The sequence below is a fragment of the Hyperolius riggenbachi genome, chromosome 9 (genome assembly GCF_040937935.1).
Source record: "Hyperolius riggenbachi isolate aHypRig1 chromosome 9, aHypRig1.pri, whole genome shotgun sequence".
Lineage (NCBI taxonomy): Eukaryota > Metazoa > Chordata > Amphibia > Anura > Hyperoliidae > Hyperolius > Hyperolius riggenbachi.
In genome coordinates this window covers 22,840,573-22,862,126 of record NC_090654.1, presented here as the reverse complement: position 1 = coordinate 22,862,126, position 21,554 = coordinate 22,840,573, and the positions used below count along the sequence as shown (strand labels likewise).

The 21,554-nt window shown below is 47.0% G+C and overlaps 1 protein-coding gene across 1 annotated transcript; it reads right to left on the bottom strand.

The window, feature by feature from the left end:
• Window positions 1-3,199: 3,199 nt before the first annotated feature.
• On the bottom strand, window positions 3,200-6,792 carry ATF4 (activating transcription factor 4). The gene is made up of 3 exons (XM_068252116.1): window positions 6,536-6,792; window positions 4,945-5,244; window positions 3,200-4,164 (listed from the first exon to the last, which is right to left on the bottom strand). The coding sequence occupies exons 2-3, from the start codon at window positions 5,150-5,152 to the stop codon at window positions 3,305-3,307; spliced, it is 1,068 nt and encodes a 355-aa protein (XP_068108217.1). The 5' UTR covers window positions 5,153-5,244; window positions 6,536-6,792; the 3' UTR covers window positions 3,200-3,304.
• Between the last annotated feature and the right edge of the window lie 14,762 nt (window positions 6,793-21,554).

Genomic DNA, 21,554 nt, shown 5'->3' with positions numbered 1-21,554 from the left:
CAAGGCGGTGATTTATCACTCTGCTCGCGAATGTCGGCTTTTCATGCGGAAAAAGCCTTTATGAATACAGATTTTGCTGTGTGGTCGGTAAAGTGAGCCGTTTTCAGCATATCCGCATGCGGGAATGCTTTATGAATCGAGGCCTTAGTGTTCTTGTAAGTTTGTGTGTGTTTGGGGAAGGTGGGGCTGCAGGCACTGGATAGGAGCACATACTACCAAGGTGTGGGCAGGCCTTGACTCAGGGTAAGTCACTGGAACATCACTGGGACAGGAACCTCGACTGTGAGCGAAACCTGAATAGAAGTTCTGTGTGTGAGGTTTAAAAATCTCTGGAAGCCAAATTAAACCTTCAGTTAGTCTTGGCAAGATAGAGTCACAGTAGTACATAAGAATATACTGCAAAGGGTACTTAAAGTGGATTTGAGATGAACTTTTACTCATTACATAATTGTGTTCCTTTCCTATTGTTTATAGGGCATTCATCAAGCCAAATAATTTTGTTATTGTTTGAATACTCTAATTCCCTATAAACTAAACAAGCCTCGCCCACAGCTTTTCAGAGAGCCTTGGCAGTACCAAGGGCTAATGGGAGCTCAGTCTGGACAGGAGGAGGGGGAGGTATTACTAGCCACAGATTTCAGAGGCAGAGGGGAGGGAGGGAATTAGGTTTTTTTCACAGGCTGAGTGCTCAAGATGCATATCAGCTTGCCTGTGTGTAATATTTACACACAACATGGCTGCGCTCATTGTATCACAGGAAGAAAGAATCATATTTTATTGCTGCTGTTTGCAGCTAGATTTGCTGTGTAAACTATCTAAACTTTAGATAAGATATAGACAAGTTACTTGTTATAGTTAGCTTTTTCCATCTCGGATCCACTTTAATGGGAACCTGAAACAGGACACAAAAAATGGTTTGATGCATATACCAATTTAGAGGGAGGACTTTGGATAGCATAGAGCCTGGACAGTCTGTCCCATCATTCCAGGACCCACTGAAGGTTTTGGACGAATACCTCTTTGGAAGTCTTTAGAAGTACTTGTGCTGAAGTACTAGCACATCCGTACTGGGATAACGCATGCACAGTACGGATCTGCTATCCTCAGAAGCACTTGGGGATGCGAGTACTTCCAAGGGCCAAAGCGTCCCACAGTTTGCCCAGCGCTACTCTATGGTATCCAAAGCATTCTGCATTGATATGACCTGAAGCGATTTTTATCACTTCAGGTTTGCTTTGAAGCACATAAGGCAAAGCAACCTAAGATAAGCACAGAGGTCCTTTCAAGCTGGATCCACATGCCTCTGCGCATTGCCTGTTCTGCTCCTAGCCCCCCCCCCCCCTCTCGTAAAATCTGACTTTTGGCTCACCTCGAATTTTACCTACTGATGCTACCTGCTATAGGGCAGTAGGTAGTGTAGGAGGCAAGGTAGTTGCAGCCGGGTAGGATAGGAAGGAAGGTAATTGCAGCCGGGGGGAGTGAGGGAGGTTCGGTAGCTGTGACCGGGAGGGAGGGTAGGTGGGAGTCTAGGTAAGGTAGCTGCAGCAAAGCTATAGGGATAATGGGTAGCTGTTGCAAGGCAGGCTGATGGAAGTGCGGGTAGCTGCAGTTGTGTGGGAGGGTGGTTAGGTAGCTGTGTGGGCACACGGAGGGTAGTGTGCAGGCGGTAGGTAGGTACGGTAGCCGTGTAAGAGAGGGTAGGAAGCTGCAACAGGCAGGACAGAGTGTAAGTAGCTTTTCCTGGGCAAGCTGTATTTAGGGAGTGTAGGTAACTGCTGCTGGGCGGGCAGTAGGTAAGCACATGCTGCTGCTGGGTGGGCAGAAGGTAGAGAGGGTTGGTATATGCAGCTGCTGGGAGGGCAGTAGGTAGAGTAGGTGTATGCTGCTGGGTGGGTAGTATGTAGGTACATGCTGTTGCTGGGTAGGCAGAAGGTAGGTATATGCAGCTGCTGGGCGGGCAGTAGGTAGAGTAGGTATATGCTGCTGGGTGGGTGGTGTATGTAGGTACATGCTGCTGCTGGGTGGGCAGGAGGTAGATAGGGTTGGTATATGCAGCTGCTGGGAAGGCAGTAGGTATATGGGGTGGGTGGTATGTAGGTACATGCCGTTGCTGGATGAGCTGTAGGTAGGGGGTGTAGGTACATGCTGCTGCTGGGTGGGCAGACGGTAGATAGGGTTGGTATATGCAGCTACTGGCAGGGCAGTAGGTATATGTTGCTGGGTGGGTGGTGTATGTAGGTACATGCTGCTGCTGGGTAGGCATAAGGTAGATAGGGTTGGTATATGCAGCTGCTGGGCAGGCAGTAGGTATATGCTGCTGGGGGGTATGTAGGTAGATGCGGCAGCTGGACAGGGGTAGATAGGGAGGACAGGTATGTTGCTGCTGGACAAGCGGTTGGTAGGAAAAGTATATGATGCTTCTGGTTCAGGGTTAGGTAGGGAGGGTAGGTAGGTATTTGATGCTGCTGGGCAAAGGGAATGTACATGCTGCTGCAGGGTAAGGAAGCCAGGTATATGCAGATGCTGGGCATGGAGTAGGTATCTATGCAGCTGCTGGGCAGCAGTTAAGAATATGCTGCTGCTAGGTGGTAGGTAGGCTATAGTCCTGGTACTGATGGATGCTAAATGATGCTGCTGGGGGACAGGATGCACACTTATCCATTTTCCCCTCACCTTTGCCTCTTAACTGTGGCTGGAGGATGATGTGGGCGGTGCCTCTTTCCCTGCAGGTGTTACCAGCCAGAACTATAAACGGTCAGCCAGAAACAGGAGGTATCAGCGTGCATTAAGGCGGCAGGTGAAAATATAGTTCTTTCACCTGCCTGGCCTGCTCTCTGCATGGGAGCTTCCCGGAGAGCAGTAGGAGCAAGAAGCAGCTTCCTGTGCTACTCTGCATATGAATAGGGGGGCCCAAAGCCCTGGGCCTACCTGCAATCACAGGGGTTGCGGGGGCTATTGTTACGACTGAGTGTACCCAATGTATACATACCCAAGAGGGGACCTCTGCATCCTGTAGAGGCTTCCCACGCCGTACTCCGATCTTGTCGGTTTGAAGGTCCACACCATTTTGTGTTTCTCTCCATGCAATTCTTGCTTCAAGGTTTGCCTTGGGCTCACTTTAGAGTCTATGTATACCTTCCTATAGCTCCTCTAGCCAAATTCTACATAACAGTAGTAAAGTAATCACCCTGAATCCAGATTAGACGAATAACTACAAAATAATTTATTAAGTAGACATCACTACACGTTCACGACCATGTAACCAATATGTACAACATTCACAACGCTCCAACTCCCTCCAGATTCAAGAACTTTTTGCTCTTTTGCTTTTGGCCTTGCGGACCTCTTCTAATAGGTCTTTTAAGTACTGGATCTCCTTTGCCAGCGATTCTGCTTTCTCGGAAAGGGCGTCATTTTTCTGTTCTAGTTCTCGGCACTGTCCAGATATTGCCTCTTGTTCTGCTTTCTTCTTCTGCCGGTAGCGAGTGGCTGCTGTTTTGTTCTGCTCCATTTTCTTCTTTTTCTTGTCTACTTTGGGATGCCCTACAGATTTTACCTTTGCCAAGACTTCTCTATCCTTAGAGGGAAGGTCGTAAGGTTTGGGTCTCTCAGAAACAGGGGAAGAAGGGGAGGAATGTACACTACTGGGGTACTCTACACTAGATGTAGGACTTTGAGGTGAGTCAAGATATGATGGGCTCATGCAAATGCCACTGTCGTTATCTGAGGAATCCTCCTTCTCACACTTTAAGTCTGGACTCATACCACTAACTTCCAAGGTCTCCTCCTTCTCAAGTACAAAAGTGTAAACTGCTGATTTCTTATCTTCTTCAGCGACATCTACCTCACTGCCTACATCCAAAATAAAGGAATGGTCGGGGCTAGAGACAGGAGACTCAACTAAATTTGGACTCACCGGAGCCACCTGATCAGCTTCCGGTGGATTTTTCGGAAGAAAGACTTGGGCAGGTAATGGCCCAAACTGGCCAAACACCAATGGGAGAGGTGGGTCCTCTAAGAGATCACACGAGTTATCCAACGTGGCCATGAGCTCATCTGGCGAGACGGTGGACTCTAGATCTTCCATCCCAAGCAGGGAGTCAAAATCAAACTCTTTCAGGTCCATCTTTTCCACCATCCAATCCATGCCCGAAAAGGCATCCCCTGTTAGAGACAGAAGACAGAATTTAAAGCCACTTTTCAAAGATGAGGCTTACAACAACGGTCCAGAGTTTAGTATTATCACAAAGAATTATAAAGTTTTGTTTTCATTTAACAATGTTTGGAGTTCCATTTACATTTCTTTACATCGAAATTTAGGTAAATGTCCTCAATGAAAAGTTAATAGTATTTTAGATTTATTATCATAGGACATTGTGGCTTGGTGGACAGATTATTATTATTTATATAGCGCCAACATCTTCTGCAGCGCTGTACAGAGTATATTGTCTTGTCACTTAACTGTCCCTCGGAGGAGTTCACCATCTAATCCCTACCATAGTCATAGGTCTTTGTATGTATCCATGTAGTGTATGTATTGTAGTCTAGAGCCAATTTCTGGGAGAAGCCAATTAACTTATCTGTATGTTTTTGGGATGTGGAAGTAAACTGGAGTGTCCGAAGAAAATCAACGCAGACACGGGGAGAACGTACAAACTCCACGCTGATAGTGCCCTGGCTGGGATTTGAACCGGTGACCCAGCACTGCAAGGCGAGTGTGCAAACCACTATCACAAAGATTTCATTTAAGTTTTGACTTCATTTAACAATGTTTGGAGATTGTTTACACCAAAATGTAGGTAATGGTTTTGAAATTCCCTTCATTTATAATGAAAAGTAGTTTTGGTTAATTATCAGGAGGACATGGCTTGGTGGACGGCAGAACTTTGTTATAACGATCTGATAAATACACTGATGGTCAACATATAATGTACTAACTCTTACCCTGGATACTGCCAAAGGGTTCAGCCAAAGGCAGCAGTTCGGAGAAGCCATCCTTAGCCTTTTCACTGGAGAACCCATGCGATGGGAGGTACCCGGGCACCTCAAAGCAGTCGTCCAAGAGACCCAAACTTTCCTCAGCCGCCAAAAGCGACTGGTTGAAGGGGGACATGAAGTCCCCGCCCAGCATCTCGTCGCTTAACAGGCTCATATTTTACGAATATCAGGGCTTTCACGTAGGTGATGGTTTCCGAGGTCTTTTTCTCGTATACAGCAATGCTGCTGCGGGTTGCCTTGAGGAGCCTGGAAGGAAAATACATAAAAAATTGCTAGAAACGAAAAATCTAAAGTCCTGCATGTTTAACAAAGAAATGTGCTCTGTTCGGGCAGTTGGAGAAGAGCTCTGGAGTCTAGATTCCTTCACGGATGGAATGCAGTTTCCCCATGACCATATTTGGCAACTTCCCCCCTCCGCCACTCCCACAAGCCCATGACTCAAAAGCCGATCTGCAGCCATTTCACAATCCTACCATCTGGTTCCTACCCCACCCTCAAGCAAGGAACGCCATCTTAGAGTCAGTCACATTTTAACACGCAATTATAACATTCCAGCCCGCTCCCCGACAGGTTCACACCAGTTCTTTTCCTTATCCGACATACGAATTCCCTGTTTCCCTAAACAACAATCACCAAAACATGCCAGGATACCAGAAATAACCGAATTAACCCCTAGAGATAAAGGCATCTGCTCCAGAGTAAGGTGACCCTCTCTGGAGTCTACAACTGAAATTCCTACAGGAATAGAAAAACAAAGTGGCTGCTAGATCTAAAATTACTGCCTCTGTATTCCCCAATGTGTTCTCTATATAGAGGACAAAGCATAGCATATCTCCCCTTATCCTCTAGAGGAGAACAGCAGTTAAAAGCGATAGAATCCCATGTGTGTGGGGTACAGAAATACAAGCGGGTATATTACACATTTACAGACCACCAACATCATTCTTACTGCTGTACAATAAATATTCAACCTAAAAGGCCAAATAGATGTAATTGTATGTATTAGAGACATGCGTATATTACACAGGCAAGCATAAGGCCACAGAAAGGTAAATGTATGGATTATAGACATAGGTATCACAGACAAGAATATCGGTAATACACACCAGGAAAGGGCCCAATTTTTTTTTTTTTTACACACCTCTAGAATTATAAATATGCAACAATAAGATACTGGCCCAGGATTTCAAACAACAAATTGATGTACATTCAATAAAAACACCTCTATTTGCCCATTCCACTGTATTTAAATGCCCCCCCCCCCCCCCAGATCTAGGGAAGGAAAAAGATCAGGCACTGTAATGGGAATTGGGGCATCATAAGGTATAAATGCCCCCCCCCCCCCGATTGATCTAGGCAAGGAATAAGATGGTGGCACTGTAATGGGAACACTACTTGGGGCATTATAAGGAGGAGGGGGGGGGGGTGAGGTGAAATAACCCCCACCCACGTGTCCAGAATTATGATAAGCATTATTGCTACTCCCAACCTCAAGAATCCCCCCCCCCCCCCCCCCCCCGAGCTCTGCTATACTTACGCCATGGTTATGCCGCTGCCTGGTGTTGCCAGCTGGGCTGGGTGCTGCTGCCTTGCGCTGGCCTGGGGAGGGGGTGCCGGGGGGCCGCTGGCAGCCGCTATACAGCCATGCTGGCCGCTGGGGGAGGGCGCTCAGCTGCTGATTCTGCTCCGATCCGCTGCTCTCCCGCGGTCACGAGACAATGACGGACGTTCCAGAATCCAGCCGCGCGCACTACGTTCCTTCTTTCATTCCAAGCTGAGACTGACGTGGCGCGAGGCGCGCTCCAGCTTCATATACAGCCGCAGCGCTGGCAGGCGTATCCATCCGCCGAACTTCACGTGCCTTGAATCCTTCCGCCTCAATTCTCCCCGGCGATCTATGAGATAGGAGATAAAGGGCGGCGTATTACTGCCCCTGATAAAAGATGCCTGTCCGCTGAAGGCAGATTCCAGTGGTTGATATAACTGCAAGGCAGCCGGGCACAGGGCGATGTGCTGGAATGTAGTCCTGCTGGGAACTGGGAAACATGGCCGCCTGGCAGTCCTTGAGCTTGTGTTGTCACAGCTGACATTGTGTGTATATAGAAACCGGGCCATATGCTGCGTGACCTTTCACTGACTTAGGCAGGGCGATCAATATTCTCCGATCGCGACCTTTCACCGACTCAGGCAGATGATCAATATTCCCCGATCGTGACCTTTTATCGACTCACCGACAGACGATCAATATCAAACAACAAACAGAACATTTATATCGCGCTTTTCTCACGGTGGACTCAAAGCGCCAGAGCTGCAGCCACTAGGACGCGCTCTATAGGCAGTGGCAGTGTTAGGGAGTCTTGCCCAAGGTCTCCTACTGAATAGGTGCTGGCTTACTGAACAGGCAGAGCCAAGATTTGAACCCTGGTCTCCTGTGTCAGAGCCCTTAACCATTACTCTATCCACCCAAATATTCCCCAATCGTGACCTTTCACCGACTCAGGCAGACGATAGATATTCCCCAATCGTGACCTTTCACCGACTCAGGCAGACCATCAATATTCCTTGATCGATATTCCCCTGATTATTAACCTGCCCTAGTGAAGCATGAGTTATGCCTAATACACACCATGCAATTTCCCGTCAGATAATCGAATCATTGCAATCACTTCTATATAAAATCAAGCAGAAAGCACATCAGACATGTTGGAAGTAATCAATTCAACCCATCTATCTGATGGGAAATTGGATGGTGTGTACCAGGCATTAGTTGTGAAGCAGATACGCAGACATAAAACCGACGTGACCTAGAATTTGCTAGAAATCGATGCCCCAACATGTCGCACCTTTTGATAATTTGATATATTTCACACAAAAATCAATGTAAATGGTTGATCGCTTCGGCTGGAAGCTATTGAGCAGCGGCTGGTCGGGATGAATTGCCCATAGCATTTCTATCAATTTTTTATGGATTTCATGCTGAAATCTATTAAATATTCATGTCTACTAATGTGTGGAAGGGTTCGATCCCCTCCTGATCTGAGATGAATCAATCTTTTAGCCCCATCTACAAGTGTATTGGCACTTTTACTGTATTTGGAAATAGTGATAGTTTACTTACATGAATGTTGAATACATTTTAGCAGAAGGCTGTTGTAAAGCAATATTTCCACTCTTAGTGATCAGTTAAAGAGACTCTGTAACAAAATTTTCAGCCTTATTTATTGTATTCTATAAGTTCCTATACCTGTTCTAATGTGGTCTGGATTACTGCAGCCTTTTCTAGTTGTACTGTCTCTGTAATATATCTAATCTTCTTTTCTTTGTCAAGCTTTGTCGACCCAGAGAGGAATGCACTGCCTCTGCTGTGATAGGGAGAAGTACTACTACTCCTACTACTCACAGACAGAGCTCTCTGAGGTGGAAGGGAGCTGCCTGTCTCATGCTGAGGACTGTGAGAATCCCAGACTGGAGTGCAGATAATTCGCTATGTAGTAAAATCTTGTAGTATACTGTAACATGAGATATATACAAACATCACTTCCTGGTTAGTGGGCATGTTTTTTGTTTGTAAACACTGCCTAAAATTGGCGATTAAAAGGCCAGGATCGCGTCGGGGAGCGGCGGAAACAGCACAGAGGAGCCCAGGAGAACATAATGAATAGAATGGTATGCTTTTTATTGCAACGATTTGAGAGTACAGATTCTTTTAAGCAGTGCAGTTAGTACATAACTACATAATACGACTTCCCGCTCCCCCACTCAAAGTTCATTGTTAAAATGAACAGAAATTTTCAATAAATATTCAGCAATATATCGATGAAAAAAAGATAGACTATGCTCTACCTTTTCATAGATTTTTATCTAACGTGATTTTTTTTTTTTTTTTTTACAGTACTGAAATACAATGCTGAATATCATTTTCAATTCTTAAAGGAATCATCAGGCAATAAAGAGAAAATGAGATCTACTTAACCGGGGCTTCCTCCAGCCTCCGGCTGCCGATATGTCCCACGCTGCATCTCCGGTGTCCCGGGGTCCCCTCCTTTGGAGATGCTGACCTCGCCAGGTAGGCATCTTCTGCGCCTGTGTGAGCGCCTCTCGCGATCACGCTCACGTGGTCTGGAGTGTTCCGCGCAGTAGATGCGAGGCCGACATCTGCAACGGAGGGGATCCTGGGTCTCCGGAGCTGCGGACATATCGGCTGCTGGGGGCTGGAGGAAGCCCCAGGTAAGTAGATCTCCTTTTCTCTTTATTGCCCGATTCCTTTGAAGGGACTCGGAGCTGGGAAAAAAAAAACGTTTTATACATACCTGGGGCTTCCTTCAGCCCCATACGCACGGATCGCTCCCACGCCGCCGTCCTCAGTCTTCCCGCAGCTCCGATGCTGGGACGTCACTTCAGCCATTTGGGCCATTCTACACAGGAGAAGTGCACACTCTACGTATCTCTCCAGCGGCTGCACTTCTCTTACGTCAGACTGGCTCCGACTGACAGAAGTGCAGGAACTCGGTACTGAAGCTGCAGGCAGCGGAGGACGGCGGTGTGGGAGCAATCCAAGCGTATGGGGCTGGAGGAAGCCCCAGGTATGTATAAAATGTTTTTTTTTCCCAGCTCTGAGTCTCTTTAACCACTTTGCATCCAGACCTTGTTTCCCACTTATGGACTAGAGCAGAGCTGCTCAAATGCGGATCCGGGAGACATCCGGATAGTTGCTATCCGGATATCTCCCAGTTACCTATGCGGGTTGGGCGGACGGGGTCAATCTTACTTGTCTGACGTCTTCTTAGGTCCGTCCCTCTGCGCCCCACATGGTGTGGTCCAAGCGGCGGTCATGTGATTACAAACACTTCCTCCTTCCGGGTTGAAGAAGGAAGTGTTTGTAATCACGTGACGCTCGTGGAGCACATCGTGGGAGGCGCCGAGGGACGGACAAAGAAGACGTCAGACAGGTAAGATTGACCCCCCCACTCACCCCGCACAGGTTTACTCGGAGATATCCGGATAGCAACTATCTGGGTATCTCCCGGTTCCGGATTTGAGCAGCTCTAGACCAGAGCAGTGTTGACAGTTTAGCTATGTCCTTATTTAATCAGAAATAACTTTATCCCTACTTATGACACAGAAATGAAATATATATTGGTTTTTGTTTTTTTTCAAGACAAACTAGGCTTTCATTGTATGCCATTTTTTCCCCTCAAACAATCTTGTTTTCGATGAGTTTTAATGGGAAAACAAGGAAAAAATAGAAAAAACACACTATTTCTCAGTTTTACCAATTCCAGTTTAAAAATAAAAAGTGCTACTGTATCACAAAACTTAGATTATGTTCCTGTTACAATTTATGGTGAAGATATTGGATTCTGAAATAATGCTACAGAGGGTATTTTTCACTATGAACTGAGAAAATAAAAGTATTTTTAATGGTAAAAATCAATCTCATTAGCTCAGGAAACATATATTCCCGTTCACCATTTAGTGCTGCAGCAGTTAGTGCCTGAAATGTGCACAGGACAGGAGCAAGTCCAATCCTGCACAGCACTGCTTCTGCTACAAGACGTATATCTACTGACTCGTGGCTTAGATGACGTCACAGAGGACGTAGATATACTGTAGTGGTGGATAAAGTGGTTAAAGAGGATCTGTAATAATAAAAAAATAAACCCTAAGGAATACTCACCTCGGGAGGGGGAAGCCTCTGGATCCTAATGAGGCTTCCCCCCGTCCCCCTCGGTTCCACCACTGGCTCCCCGAAACCACAGCGACAAAACGCGGCCTGATCGACCCGAACCCAAAAGCCATTGACTCGCCATTCACCCGGGGGAAAGCATCCGCCTGCCCAGGATTATTGCAGACTGCATAGAAACGAGATATGGATTAGATTGTGAGCTCCTCTGTGGGGAGTTAGTGACAAGACCATATATATTCTGTTCTGTTAGGAACACAAGATGCAATTTCCTGTCCAATGGACGGGTACCCTGATGGTAAGTTGTATAGTATTGTACATGCCCAAACTGTTCCCAATTCATAAAGAGATCAATTTTCCAATAACTCCGCAAAATCTTTCTCTTTACCGAACAGATCGGACAGTTTGGAAATAATCGTCCAATCCTGTCAGTTGGACGGAAAGTTGCATTCCGTGAACCCAGCATAAAGCGCTGTGTAAGATGTTGACAATGTATAAATACTATAACTATACATCATTAGCTTGCTGGAATTATAAATCACAATAAGGCCTGGTGCACACCAAAACCCGCTAGCAGATCCGCAAAATGCTAGCAGATTTTGAAACGCTTTTTCTTCTTTTTCTGTAGCGTTTCAGCTAGCATTTTGCGGTCTTGGGAAGCGTTTTTGGTGTAGTAGATTTCATATATTGTTACAGTAAAGCTGTTCCTGAACAACTTCTGTAACAAAAACGCCTGCAAAACCGCTCTGAACTGACGTTTTTCAGAGCGGTTTGCGTTTTTCCTATACTTGACATTGGAGGCAGAAACGCCTCCACAATCCAAAAAATGCCTCACCCGGGAGTATGCGTTTCAGCAAAACGCCTCCCGCTCTGGTGTGCACCAGCCCATTCAGATACATTGACCAAGCGTACCAAAAAACCCGCTCGGTGTGCACCAGCCCTAAGGGCTCAAACCCACTAGAGTGATTTTCTGAGCGTTTAGGGAGCGATTTAACCACTTAACGACCGCCTAACGCCGATAGGCGTCGGCGGGTCATTAGTGGTATAGCATGGAAACGGCCGCTTGATCGAGCGGCCTTTCCATGCTAGTTCACGGAGGCTGTCTCCGTGAACAGCCGGAGAGCTGCCGATCGCGGCTCGCCAGCGAACTGTAAACAGGCGGGGAAGAAATCCCCGCTGTTTACATCACACGGCGCTGCTGCGCAGCAGCGCCGTGACGTAGATCGGCGATCCCCGGCCTCTGATTGGCCGGGGATCGCCGGCATATGATAGGCTGAAGCCTATCCTTCAATGCGCAGGACGGAAATCCGTCCTGCGCAGCCCATGGAGGGAGAGGGATGTAAGGGGAAGGAGGGAGCGCCGAAAACGCTGCGGAGGGGGGCTTTGAAGAGCCCCCCGCAGATCACAAACAGCCGGCGGCGATCAGACCCCCCCAGCAGGACATCCCACTAGTGGGGAAAAAAGGGGGGGAAGTCTGATCGCCAAGGCTCACTCCTGATCGGTGCTGCGGGCTGGAGAGCCCACGCAGCACCGATCACTGCAGAAAGCCCTGGTCCTTAAGTGGTTAAACCGCTAGCGATTTCCCTAAACGCTCAGCTGATGTTAATGGATGGGCTAAATTTGACAGGAGCGATTGCAATTACCAAATCGCAAAACATGCAGCATTTTTAGCGATTAGCGTTCCTGCAATGTAAAGTATATAAACGCGGGCGTAATCGCTCATCAAAACCTACACAGAGCGATTTTGCTAGCGTTATGAAGTTACTGCACACTGTAACATAATTAAAATTAATTGAAAGGACCTATCAGAATTTAAAACGCTAATCGCTACACAACCACTGGCAAATTGATTACACTTTTTAAAATCGCTACTGAAAACGCTCATGAAATCGCTTGCAAACCACTCATACAAAACGCTAGCGATTGCGATTTGTAGTGGGTTCCACGCCTGAGAGATGTTAGTGCAATATAGATCTGTATTATTTTTTAACTCACTGGTAACTGATATTTGAATGTTCTCTATACGTTTATCCTTATGACTCATGCTGTTCAGTTAAAGTTTAACTGTTAAACCATATACAGCCACTTATACAATGGATAGCATTGTGCCTGGAGAAGCAGCGTTATTTCCTGCTGGGGCCAGGCTTGGGCTGTAATAAATGACGCCTCCTCATTATTTATTTACGTCTAGCAGCTGCCGGGGAGGAAGGCTGGAAATGAACACATAATAAAAGCCTGGCGTCATTTCCTTGTTTACACGAGGCGGGAAGGAAAAAAAAAACATCAAAGGGCGGCGGTGAGAAACAGAGAAGTCCAAGTCACGATGCGAGCGCGTGGACAGTCGCCGCTGATTGGACGCCGAGGACAGCGCCTTCTGACGTCCTGCCGCGCCATTGGCTGGAGGCTGCAGAGCTGGGAGAATCACGCGGCGTGCACACCTGCATGGCGGGGCGGGGACTGATGGAAAATCCCTGCCGGATGAGGGAGGGGAGGAGTTATAGACGGATATGGCAAACCCCATTGGTTGGGGGGCGTGTCTTATGGTATTATTGGTACACACTACACAGAGGAGGTTTCTGTACTGGAAAGTGTTGAAATGTGAAAACGGGCGCTAAAGCTGCTGCTGATGTGCTGTGTGCGGTTATTCAGGCGGGAGTCATGTAATATATACGCCCATCTCCTAACACGTGATCTCTGAGAACTTTAACAATGTTTCCATGTAGCTTCATGTAAAATATACAATGTTAATATTCTGAAGGTTACAATTGATTCTTTATATTGATGACTATTATTATGTCTGTGTTCACATGGTGTACCTGTGCTGGTGATTGAAAGAAAAAATATACATACCTGGGGCTTCCTCCAGGCCCCTCCGCCTGCTCGCTCGTCGTCCTCAGTCGCCACCTAGTTTGTCCGCAGCTGGCCCCGGTAAGTTGACCGGCAGGTGTAGTCCAGCCGTGCATGCTCGTCGATGGGGGCGTTGTGTTCCTGCAAAGTAATATGACGCTCCCATTGATGTGAATGCGGCGGGAGCGCGCTTGCGGCCTGGACGCGTATGCGCAGTTGGCCCTGGATTGGAGCACTTTCTGGGGCCAATTGCAAGAGAACCAGGAGGCGACTGAGGACGTGGGAGCAATCAGGCTGGAGGAAGCCCCAGGTATGTATATTTTTTCTTTCAATCACCATCTCAGGTACACTTTAACCCTTTGCGGACCACTGATTTCCCCGAGAGGGGAAATTAAGCTGTCATATGACTGGTGACATCTCCCCTCAGTGATCAGGAGCCATCGCGATTGGCTCCTGATCCTTACGATCGCCGGCGGATCGTAGTGATCACTATCAGCAGTTGGCTGATGGTGGCTGATGGTGGCTGATGGTGTAATGGTTAAGGGCTCTGCCTCTGACACAGGAGACCAGGGTTCGAATCTCGGCTCTGCCTGTTCAGTAAGCCAGCACTAATTCAGTAGGAGACCTTTGGCAAGTCTCCCTTACACTGCTACTGCCAATAGAGCGCGCCCTAGTGGCTGCTGCTCTGCTCTGGCGCTTTGAGTCCGCAAGGAGAAAAGCGCAATATAAATGTTATTTGTCTTGTCTTGTCTTATTAGAGCAGCGGTGGTAGGAGGGGAAGAAGAGGATCCACTCACCTTCCTGGCGTTCCCCCGGCGATCGGCACTCCCCTCCGCTGTGGCCGGCATCTCCGCTCGCTCTGACTTAAAGAGACTGTAACAAAAATTTCAGCCTTATTCTATCCTATAAGTTCCTATACCTGTTCTAATGTGGTCTGTCTTACTGCAGCCTTTCCTAATTGCACAGTGGCTGTATTATCTCTGTTATATAATCTAATCTTCTTTCCTCTGACGGCTTTGTCGGGCTCAGGCACTCAGGCAGGAATGTGCTGCTCTGCTTGTGATAGGATAGAAGCTATACACACCCTCTCCACGCCCCCTGCAGGCTCGGTGTGAGTCACAGACTGAGCTCCTCTCAGCCTATCACAAGCTGGTTAGCAGCCATGTCTTTTGTTTGTAAACACTGCCTAAAACTGGCAATTACAAGCCAGGATTGCAGCAGGGAATGGCAGAAACAGCACAGAGGGGCCCAGGAGAACATAATGAATAGAATGGTATGCTTTTTATTGTAAGAATTTTAGAGTACAGATTCTCTTTAAAGAGACTCCGTAACAAAAATTACATCTTGTTCCAAAAGCTATTCTAATGTGTTCTGGCTTACTGCAGCACTTTGTACTATCACAGTCTCTGTAATAAATCAACTTATCTCTCTCTTGTCAGACTTGTCAGCCTGTGTCTGGAAGGCTGCCAAGTTCTTCAGTGTTGTGGTTCTGCTATGAACTCCCCCTTCCAGGCCCCTCTATGCACACTGCCTGTGTGTTATTTAGATTAGAGCAGCTTCTCTCTTATCTTTTACAAGCTGGATAAATCGTCCTCTGAGCTGGCTGGGCTTTCACATAGTGAGGAATTACAGACAAGGGCAAAGCTGTTTGCAGGAAGAAAAGAGCAGCCTGAAACTTCAGTGCATGAGAGATGCAGGGGGAAAGAAACACACAATGATCTCTTGAGATTCAAAAGGAAGGGTGTATACAGCCTGCTTGTGTATGGATGTATTTTCTATGTGTGGACATACTGTACATCAACCTACTTCCTGTTTTGGTGGCCATTTTGTTTGTTTATAAACAAACTTTTTAAAACAGTTTTTAACCACTTTTAATGCGGCGGGGAGCGGCGAAATTGTGACAGAGGGTAATAGGAGATGTCCCCTAACGCACTGGTATGTTTTCTTTTGTGCGATTTTAACAATACAGATTCTCTTTAAGTGTTGGGTCCCGGCTTGATGACATCATGAAGCCGTGACCCGGAACTGAGCGGCAGTGCAAGCAGGAATGCCAGCCAGTGCGGATGGGGCTAGAGCTGTTCATCACAGGACCCAGGAAGATGAGTAAAGGCTGCTGACAATTTGGGGGACACCTGGCTACACTGCGGACACCATACCTAGCTATCTACACTGGGGATTCGTCTGCCCCCCCCCCCCCCCCCCGCATGTAAAATGGCCTGGTCCTTAAGGGGGTGTAGGCAGACGGTAAAGACATCTGGGCTGGGCATACACAGTTAGATTTATGCGCCGGATCGAACCGCTGGCTCGATCCCGGCACATCCCCGCTCGTCCCAGCTGGCGCTCCTTATCTTCCGCTCGTTTTTTTCCCATTGTACGCCCGCGGGTATCGAGCAGGGAATCGAGCGCCTCGCTGATCGGACCTGTAGGAAATTATCAATCGAGCCATCAGCGGCTCGATTGATAAGAAACTATCTAACTGTGTATTTCCAGCATAATAATTCATGTCTTAGATGAAACTCCTCTCCGTGTCTGCGTGGGTTTCCTCCGGGCACTCCGGTTTCCTCCCACATTCCAAAAATATACAGATAAGTTAATTGGCTACCTCTAAAAATTGGCCCTAGACTACAGTACTTACACTACATAATATAGACATATGGCAATGGTAGGGATTAGATTGTGAGCTCCTTTGAGGGACAGTTAGTGACAAGATATATATATATACACTGTACAGCGCTGCGTAATATGTCGGCGCTATATAAATACTAAATAATAATAATAATAATAACTCAGCTGGTGTGGCTGATGAGAACTGCTTCTGCCAAGGATCTAGTGCAGGGCTGGGGCTGGGCAAAGTTTAAGCGGCCCGGGTTGTATGCTGCGGATAGCGGGCCACATTCCTTAAATTCCAACTTGCAGAGTTGCGAGGGGGGGGGACTTGAAACTCACCTTGATCGCTGATTCCTGTATCATGTCTCCATGGCAACAGGGCCTCACATGATGAGAGGTCGGGACATGCCAGTGTGTAATAAGCTGGCACGTCCCGTTATACGACGCCCTGTTGCCATGGAGACGCAATGCGGGAATCTGTGATCTAGGAGAGTTTCAAGTCCCCCACTGCCTGCTCGCAGGGAGGGAGGGGGAGAGGACGCTGGCCACCTGTTGGCGGGCCGGAGATCCAGCGCATCATGTCCGCGGGCCATAGTTTTCCCAGCGCTGATTTAGTGTGAGTACAGCGGCCCCCTGCTGGCCAGCTTGTGCTGTGCTCGCACCTTTTAACTCTCATTTCTTCATCTACTTCTTTAATCTACTTTTGTAGAAAGTGGGAAGTTTTTGCATCTCTTCCCAAGAACTTCAGAAACTAGTCACTTACAGTGCATTTTGCTCTGGGACAATTATTCACGGTAGTGGTACTTTAAAAAGAATCTGTAACCAAAAAAAAAAAGCACCTGGGGGTACTTACCCCGGGAGGCGGAAGCCTCTGGATCCTAATGAGTCTTCCCCTGTCCTCCTCAGTAGAGGGGATCCAGCACTGGGAACCCCTGAGGCTGTTCTTGTCAGGTTACACACATGCACAGCACAGTAGCGGCTCTCCACCTGGGCTCTGGTCGAAATAGCTAATCCCAATTGGGTCAACTCTACTACAGTAGACCCGATCGGGCTCAGCTATTTCTGCTGGAGCCTGAGCAGAAAGCCGCTACTGCACACGTGCGCTGTGGCAATTGTAAATATGATTGCCGCTCTGTGTCCGGGGGAGGGGGGCTGCCAGCGCTGGGTCCAGATGGCTGAGCAGGATGGGGGAAGCCTCTTTAGGATCCAGAGGCTTCCGTCTCCAGAGGTAAATATTCCCCAGGGGCTCTTTTTTAAAAAAAAAAATATAGATTATCTTTAAGTGGAACTTTTACATAACTCTCAGTGGTGGGGGTGTCTTGGCACCCTGGAGAAAAAGACACAGGAAGCAAAAGAACGGGAGTCCAATTGCGCAATATGTTTACATTCAAAGGATACCAACAGGCAAAGTAAATGCACTACTCACAAACGTGTGTTTCAGAGGGGCAAGCGACCACTGGAATCAGGTGGAGACAACAAACCCGACTCCATTCAGGGTGGCCCGGTGTAGTGAAAATTTTTGGTACCCATCATATTTTGCAACTTGCCATAGAGGACAGTGTATGACTGTGTAGGTGTGGCTCCTCTCTGTTAACACGCCTGTAATTTTTTGCAACCACACATCCCATTGAGCTAGAAGGGGGATTGTTCCCTACAGGGGGGGTTATTAGTTGAGCAAGAGGGGGGATTGTTCCCCTGGGGGGGGTGGGGGGTTATTAGTTGAGCAAGAGGGGTGATTGTTCCCTCCAGGGGGGGTTATTAGTTGAGCAAGAGGGTGGGATTGTTCCCTCCAGGGGGGGGGGGGTTATTAGTTGAGCAAGAGGGGTGATTGTTCCCCCCAGGGGGGGGTTATTAGTTGAGCAAGAGGGGTGATTGTTCCCTCCAGGGGGGGTTATTAGTTGAGCAAGAGGGGTGATTGTTCCCTCCAGGGGGGGTTATTAGTTGAGCAAGAGGGGTGATTGTTCCCTCCAGGGGGGGTTATTAGTTGAGCAAGAGGGGTGATTGTTCCCTCCAGGGGGGGTTATTGGTTGAGCAAGAGGGGTGATTGTTCCCTCCAGGGGGGGTTATTAGTTGAGCAAGAGGGGTGATTGTTCCCTCCAGGGGGGGTTATTAGTTGAGCAAGAGGGGTGATTGTTCCCTCCGGGGGGGGGGGGGGGGGGGTTATTAGTTGAGCAAGAGGAGGGATTGTTCCCTAGGAAGGGGGGGGGGGTTATTAGTTGAGCAAGAGGGGGAATTGTTCCCTCCAGGGGGGGTTATTAGTTGAGCAAGAGGGGGGATTGTTCCCTCCAGGGGGGGTTATTAGTTGAACAAGAGGGGAGGGTTCTGTGTGAGAATAGGGTTTGGTTGGGTTGCATTTTCTGATACAGATAGGTTAAAGTCAATGGTTAGGTTGCACTTTCTGATAGCTATACCTATAAATAAGTGCAACCGGTTGCAAAATCTGATAAAGTTGCAAAAAATTTCACCACACCGGCCATGCCTAGGTATGGTCGCTCTCCTTGGTAAAAGTGACAGGTTTGCACTATAGTATAAACCATATACGGTCTGTCTAGACCCCTCCAACAGAGTATGTTTCGCTATAGGCTCCCTTTGCCGATCGCCTATTTGCAATTGGCACTGTTTGTTATTGGCCTGAGGAAGCGGGCTTAGACCCGTGAAATGCATTGCCTGTGCTAAATAAAAAATTCTTTGTTTACACAAAGATCTCGTCATTGAGGTAAGCCACCTCCTTTTTTTAAGATTTTTATTGTGCTATTAATCCAGTTTTATTACACACCTCTTTTCCCAAATTGTGCTTTTGCATAACTCCTAAAATGAGCTGGACACGCTCTTTATACAAGAGGCATTGAGCTGTAATGACAAATTTCAGTGGACAGACGACAATGGTGCTTTTAGTAACAACAAACAGCGTCATAATTTTAGACTTTTGACCTCAGTCTATTTGTTCTTCCAGTTTTACAGATTACCCAGCAAGCTCATGGTGAACCAGAACTCCTAGTAAAGTTCTTCAAGCCTTGTACCGCTTTAACGTGTTTAAAGTTTTTGAAGTAAAGAATGTTTGCTTATTCGCAGTAAGCTTTGTAACGCTACGCTAGCAGCAGTGTTGTTGTTTGCATGGTTTCTGTGTGCTGAATGCTGGTCGGTATCCTAGTACTCGATGGCTTCAGGCTGTAACAACGCCAACAAAGCGATACTATCAGGCGTGAAAACTAGATGTGACTCAGAACAGGATTATTTAGCTGACATTTAGAAAAAATATTAATTCCATCACAAATGGTTTTTTTAATAAACGTTTCTGTGCAGTGTGTTTAGGACATTTGTGAACTCTCTGGGCCAGATTTATCAAAGCATTACCGACAGTTTTTTTTATTCTTAAACAGTTCTAACAAGCAGGGGAACAGTTCTGCATGATAATAAGAAACTTTTTAAATCCTACGTAATAGTGGCAGTTTAGCAAGAATTTATAGAGCTGCACTATAGTTAAGAAAAGTGCAAGAAGTGCACTGCTTGATAGCAGTTCTACAGAACAGTGCAGCAGTGCAGGCTAGGATAGGAATGATTTGTGAAGGGCTCCTCCCCCCCTGCTTAATTCCTCCTCAGAGCCTGCGGATATCAATACAGCAGGCAGGGCCGAGGCAGAGGCAAGAGAGGCTCCAGCCTCAGGGCGCAGTGTAGGAGGGGGCGCAGGGCCGAGGCAAAGGCGAGAGAGGTTCTAGCCTCAGGGCGCAGTGTAGGAGGGGGCTCCCAACTCGGTCAACTATCATTCCCTTATTGTGTTTGAAGCAGAGAGAAATAAGAAAAGGGGATACATGGCAGTGACTGCAAGCCAGATAACTAGAGATTAAGGTGTTGGGGGCCCATGGGGGCCTCTTAGTCTAATAGCAATCAGTGTGTGATGGCTGGGGTGGGAGGGATGGAGGGGCGCACTTTAGTGTCTCAGCCTTGGGTGCTGGAGGACCTTGTCCCGGCTCTGACAGCAGGTGTATTGGTTACCTAGGCAACAGCAATTTCCCTCACACACTGCACTGTCTGAGGAACCTTCCTAACTTCTCCTATTTTACAACAGAGTTAAGGTGCCCACACACCATACCATTTTTTAAATATCTGTTCAATTTAAGAATTGCAATCAATTTTTCTGACTAATTGTAACATTTCAAAAATCTGACCAATTTACCACACACGTATGTTCAATTTACCACACACGTATGTTCAATTTTTCCCCAATTATGATAAAAATGTTTGGATACTCTGACAAAATTGCTAGGGTGTGTCTGTTAATAAATTGACAATCTAACATACACCATACAACCTTTAGAAAGATTGAAGAAAAATATCTGGCATTCCGGATCAATAAAAATTGAAGAAAACAAGAAATCCGATCGGATTTTTCAGTTGAATTAAAAAAAAGCTTTCAATTTTTTCGGGAGATCCGATCGTTTTTATCGAATTGCTGTAAAATCGGATCATTTTATTGTATCGTGTGGGGCTACCTTTAGAAGGAAACTGCACTATCAATATTATGTCTCAGACACTCTTGATAAATGTCCCCCACTGAGCCCATATTCCCACAGACTGTCTCCTGATCTACAGCTTTGCTCATGCGTTGGCAGAATGTATGTTTTTTTCACAATTTTTCATAAAATATGAATGACAACACAAAAACTTTTTCTTTCACTCGTGGTTAGTGGTTGGCTGAAGCCATTTATTGTCAAATACCGTATTTTCCGGCGTATAAGACGACTGGGTGTATAAGACGACCCCCCAACTTTTTCAGTTAAAATATAGAGTTTGTGATATACTCACTGTATAAGACTACCCCTCTTCCAACGTACACCAAATTTGAAAAAAATCATATACTGGCGCTGTACTGTATGTGGTACCCAGTATATAACAGTGTATAGTCAATTGACTGGTTGGACTGGTCAACTCTCCCTCTCCCTAAGCGGATTGGTCAGCTCTCCTTGTCTCCCTGTTTATCAGAGCAGTATGGAAGAATAGATTGCGCTGTGCCCATAAAATACTCCTCTTTCACCCCTCTGGCCCACCCTTGTATCCTATTTACCTCCCTCTCTGCCTCTCAGATCTCACACATGTGCGCCTGCGCCGCTTCACTACAGTCCTCAGCAGCGAGATCTGAGAGACTGTAACAGGATAGGGGTATCACCCAGCATCAATGATACCCGGCGTATAAGACGACCCCCAACTTTTCTGAAGATTTTCAAGGGTTAAAAAGTAGTCTTATACGCAGGAATATACAGTAAGTGTTTTTAAAGCATAATGACTACAGAAACCACCCAAATGACCTTGATCAAAAGTATACCTACCCAGGGCCGGATTTCTGGAAAGGCCGCAAAGGCCCGGGCCTTGGGCGGCTGCAGCCAAAGGGGGCACCTGGGTGTGAAATAGGGGTTGCTACATA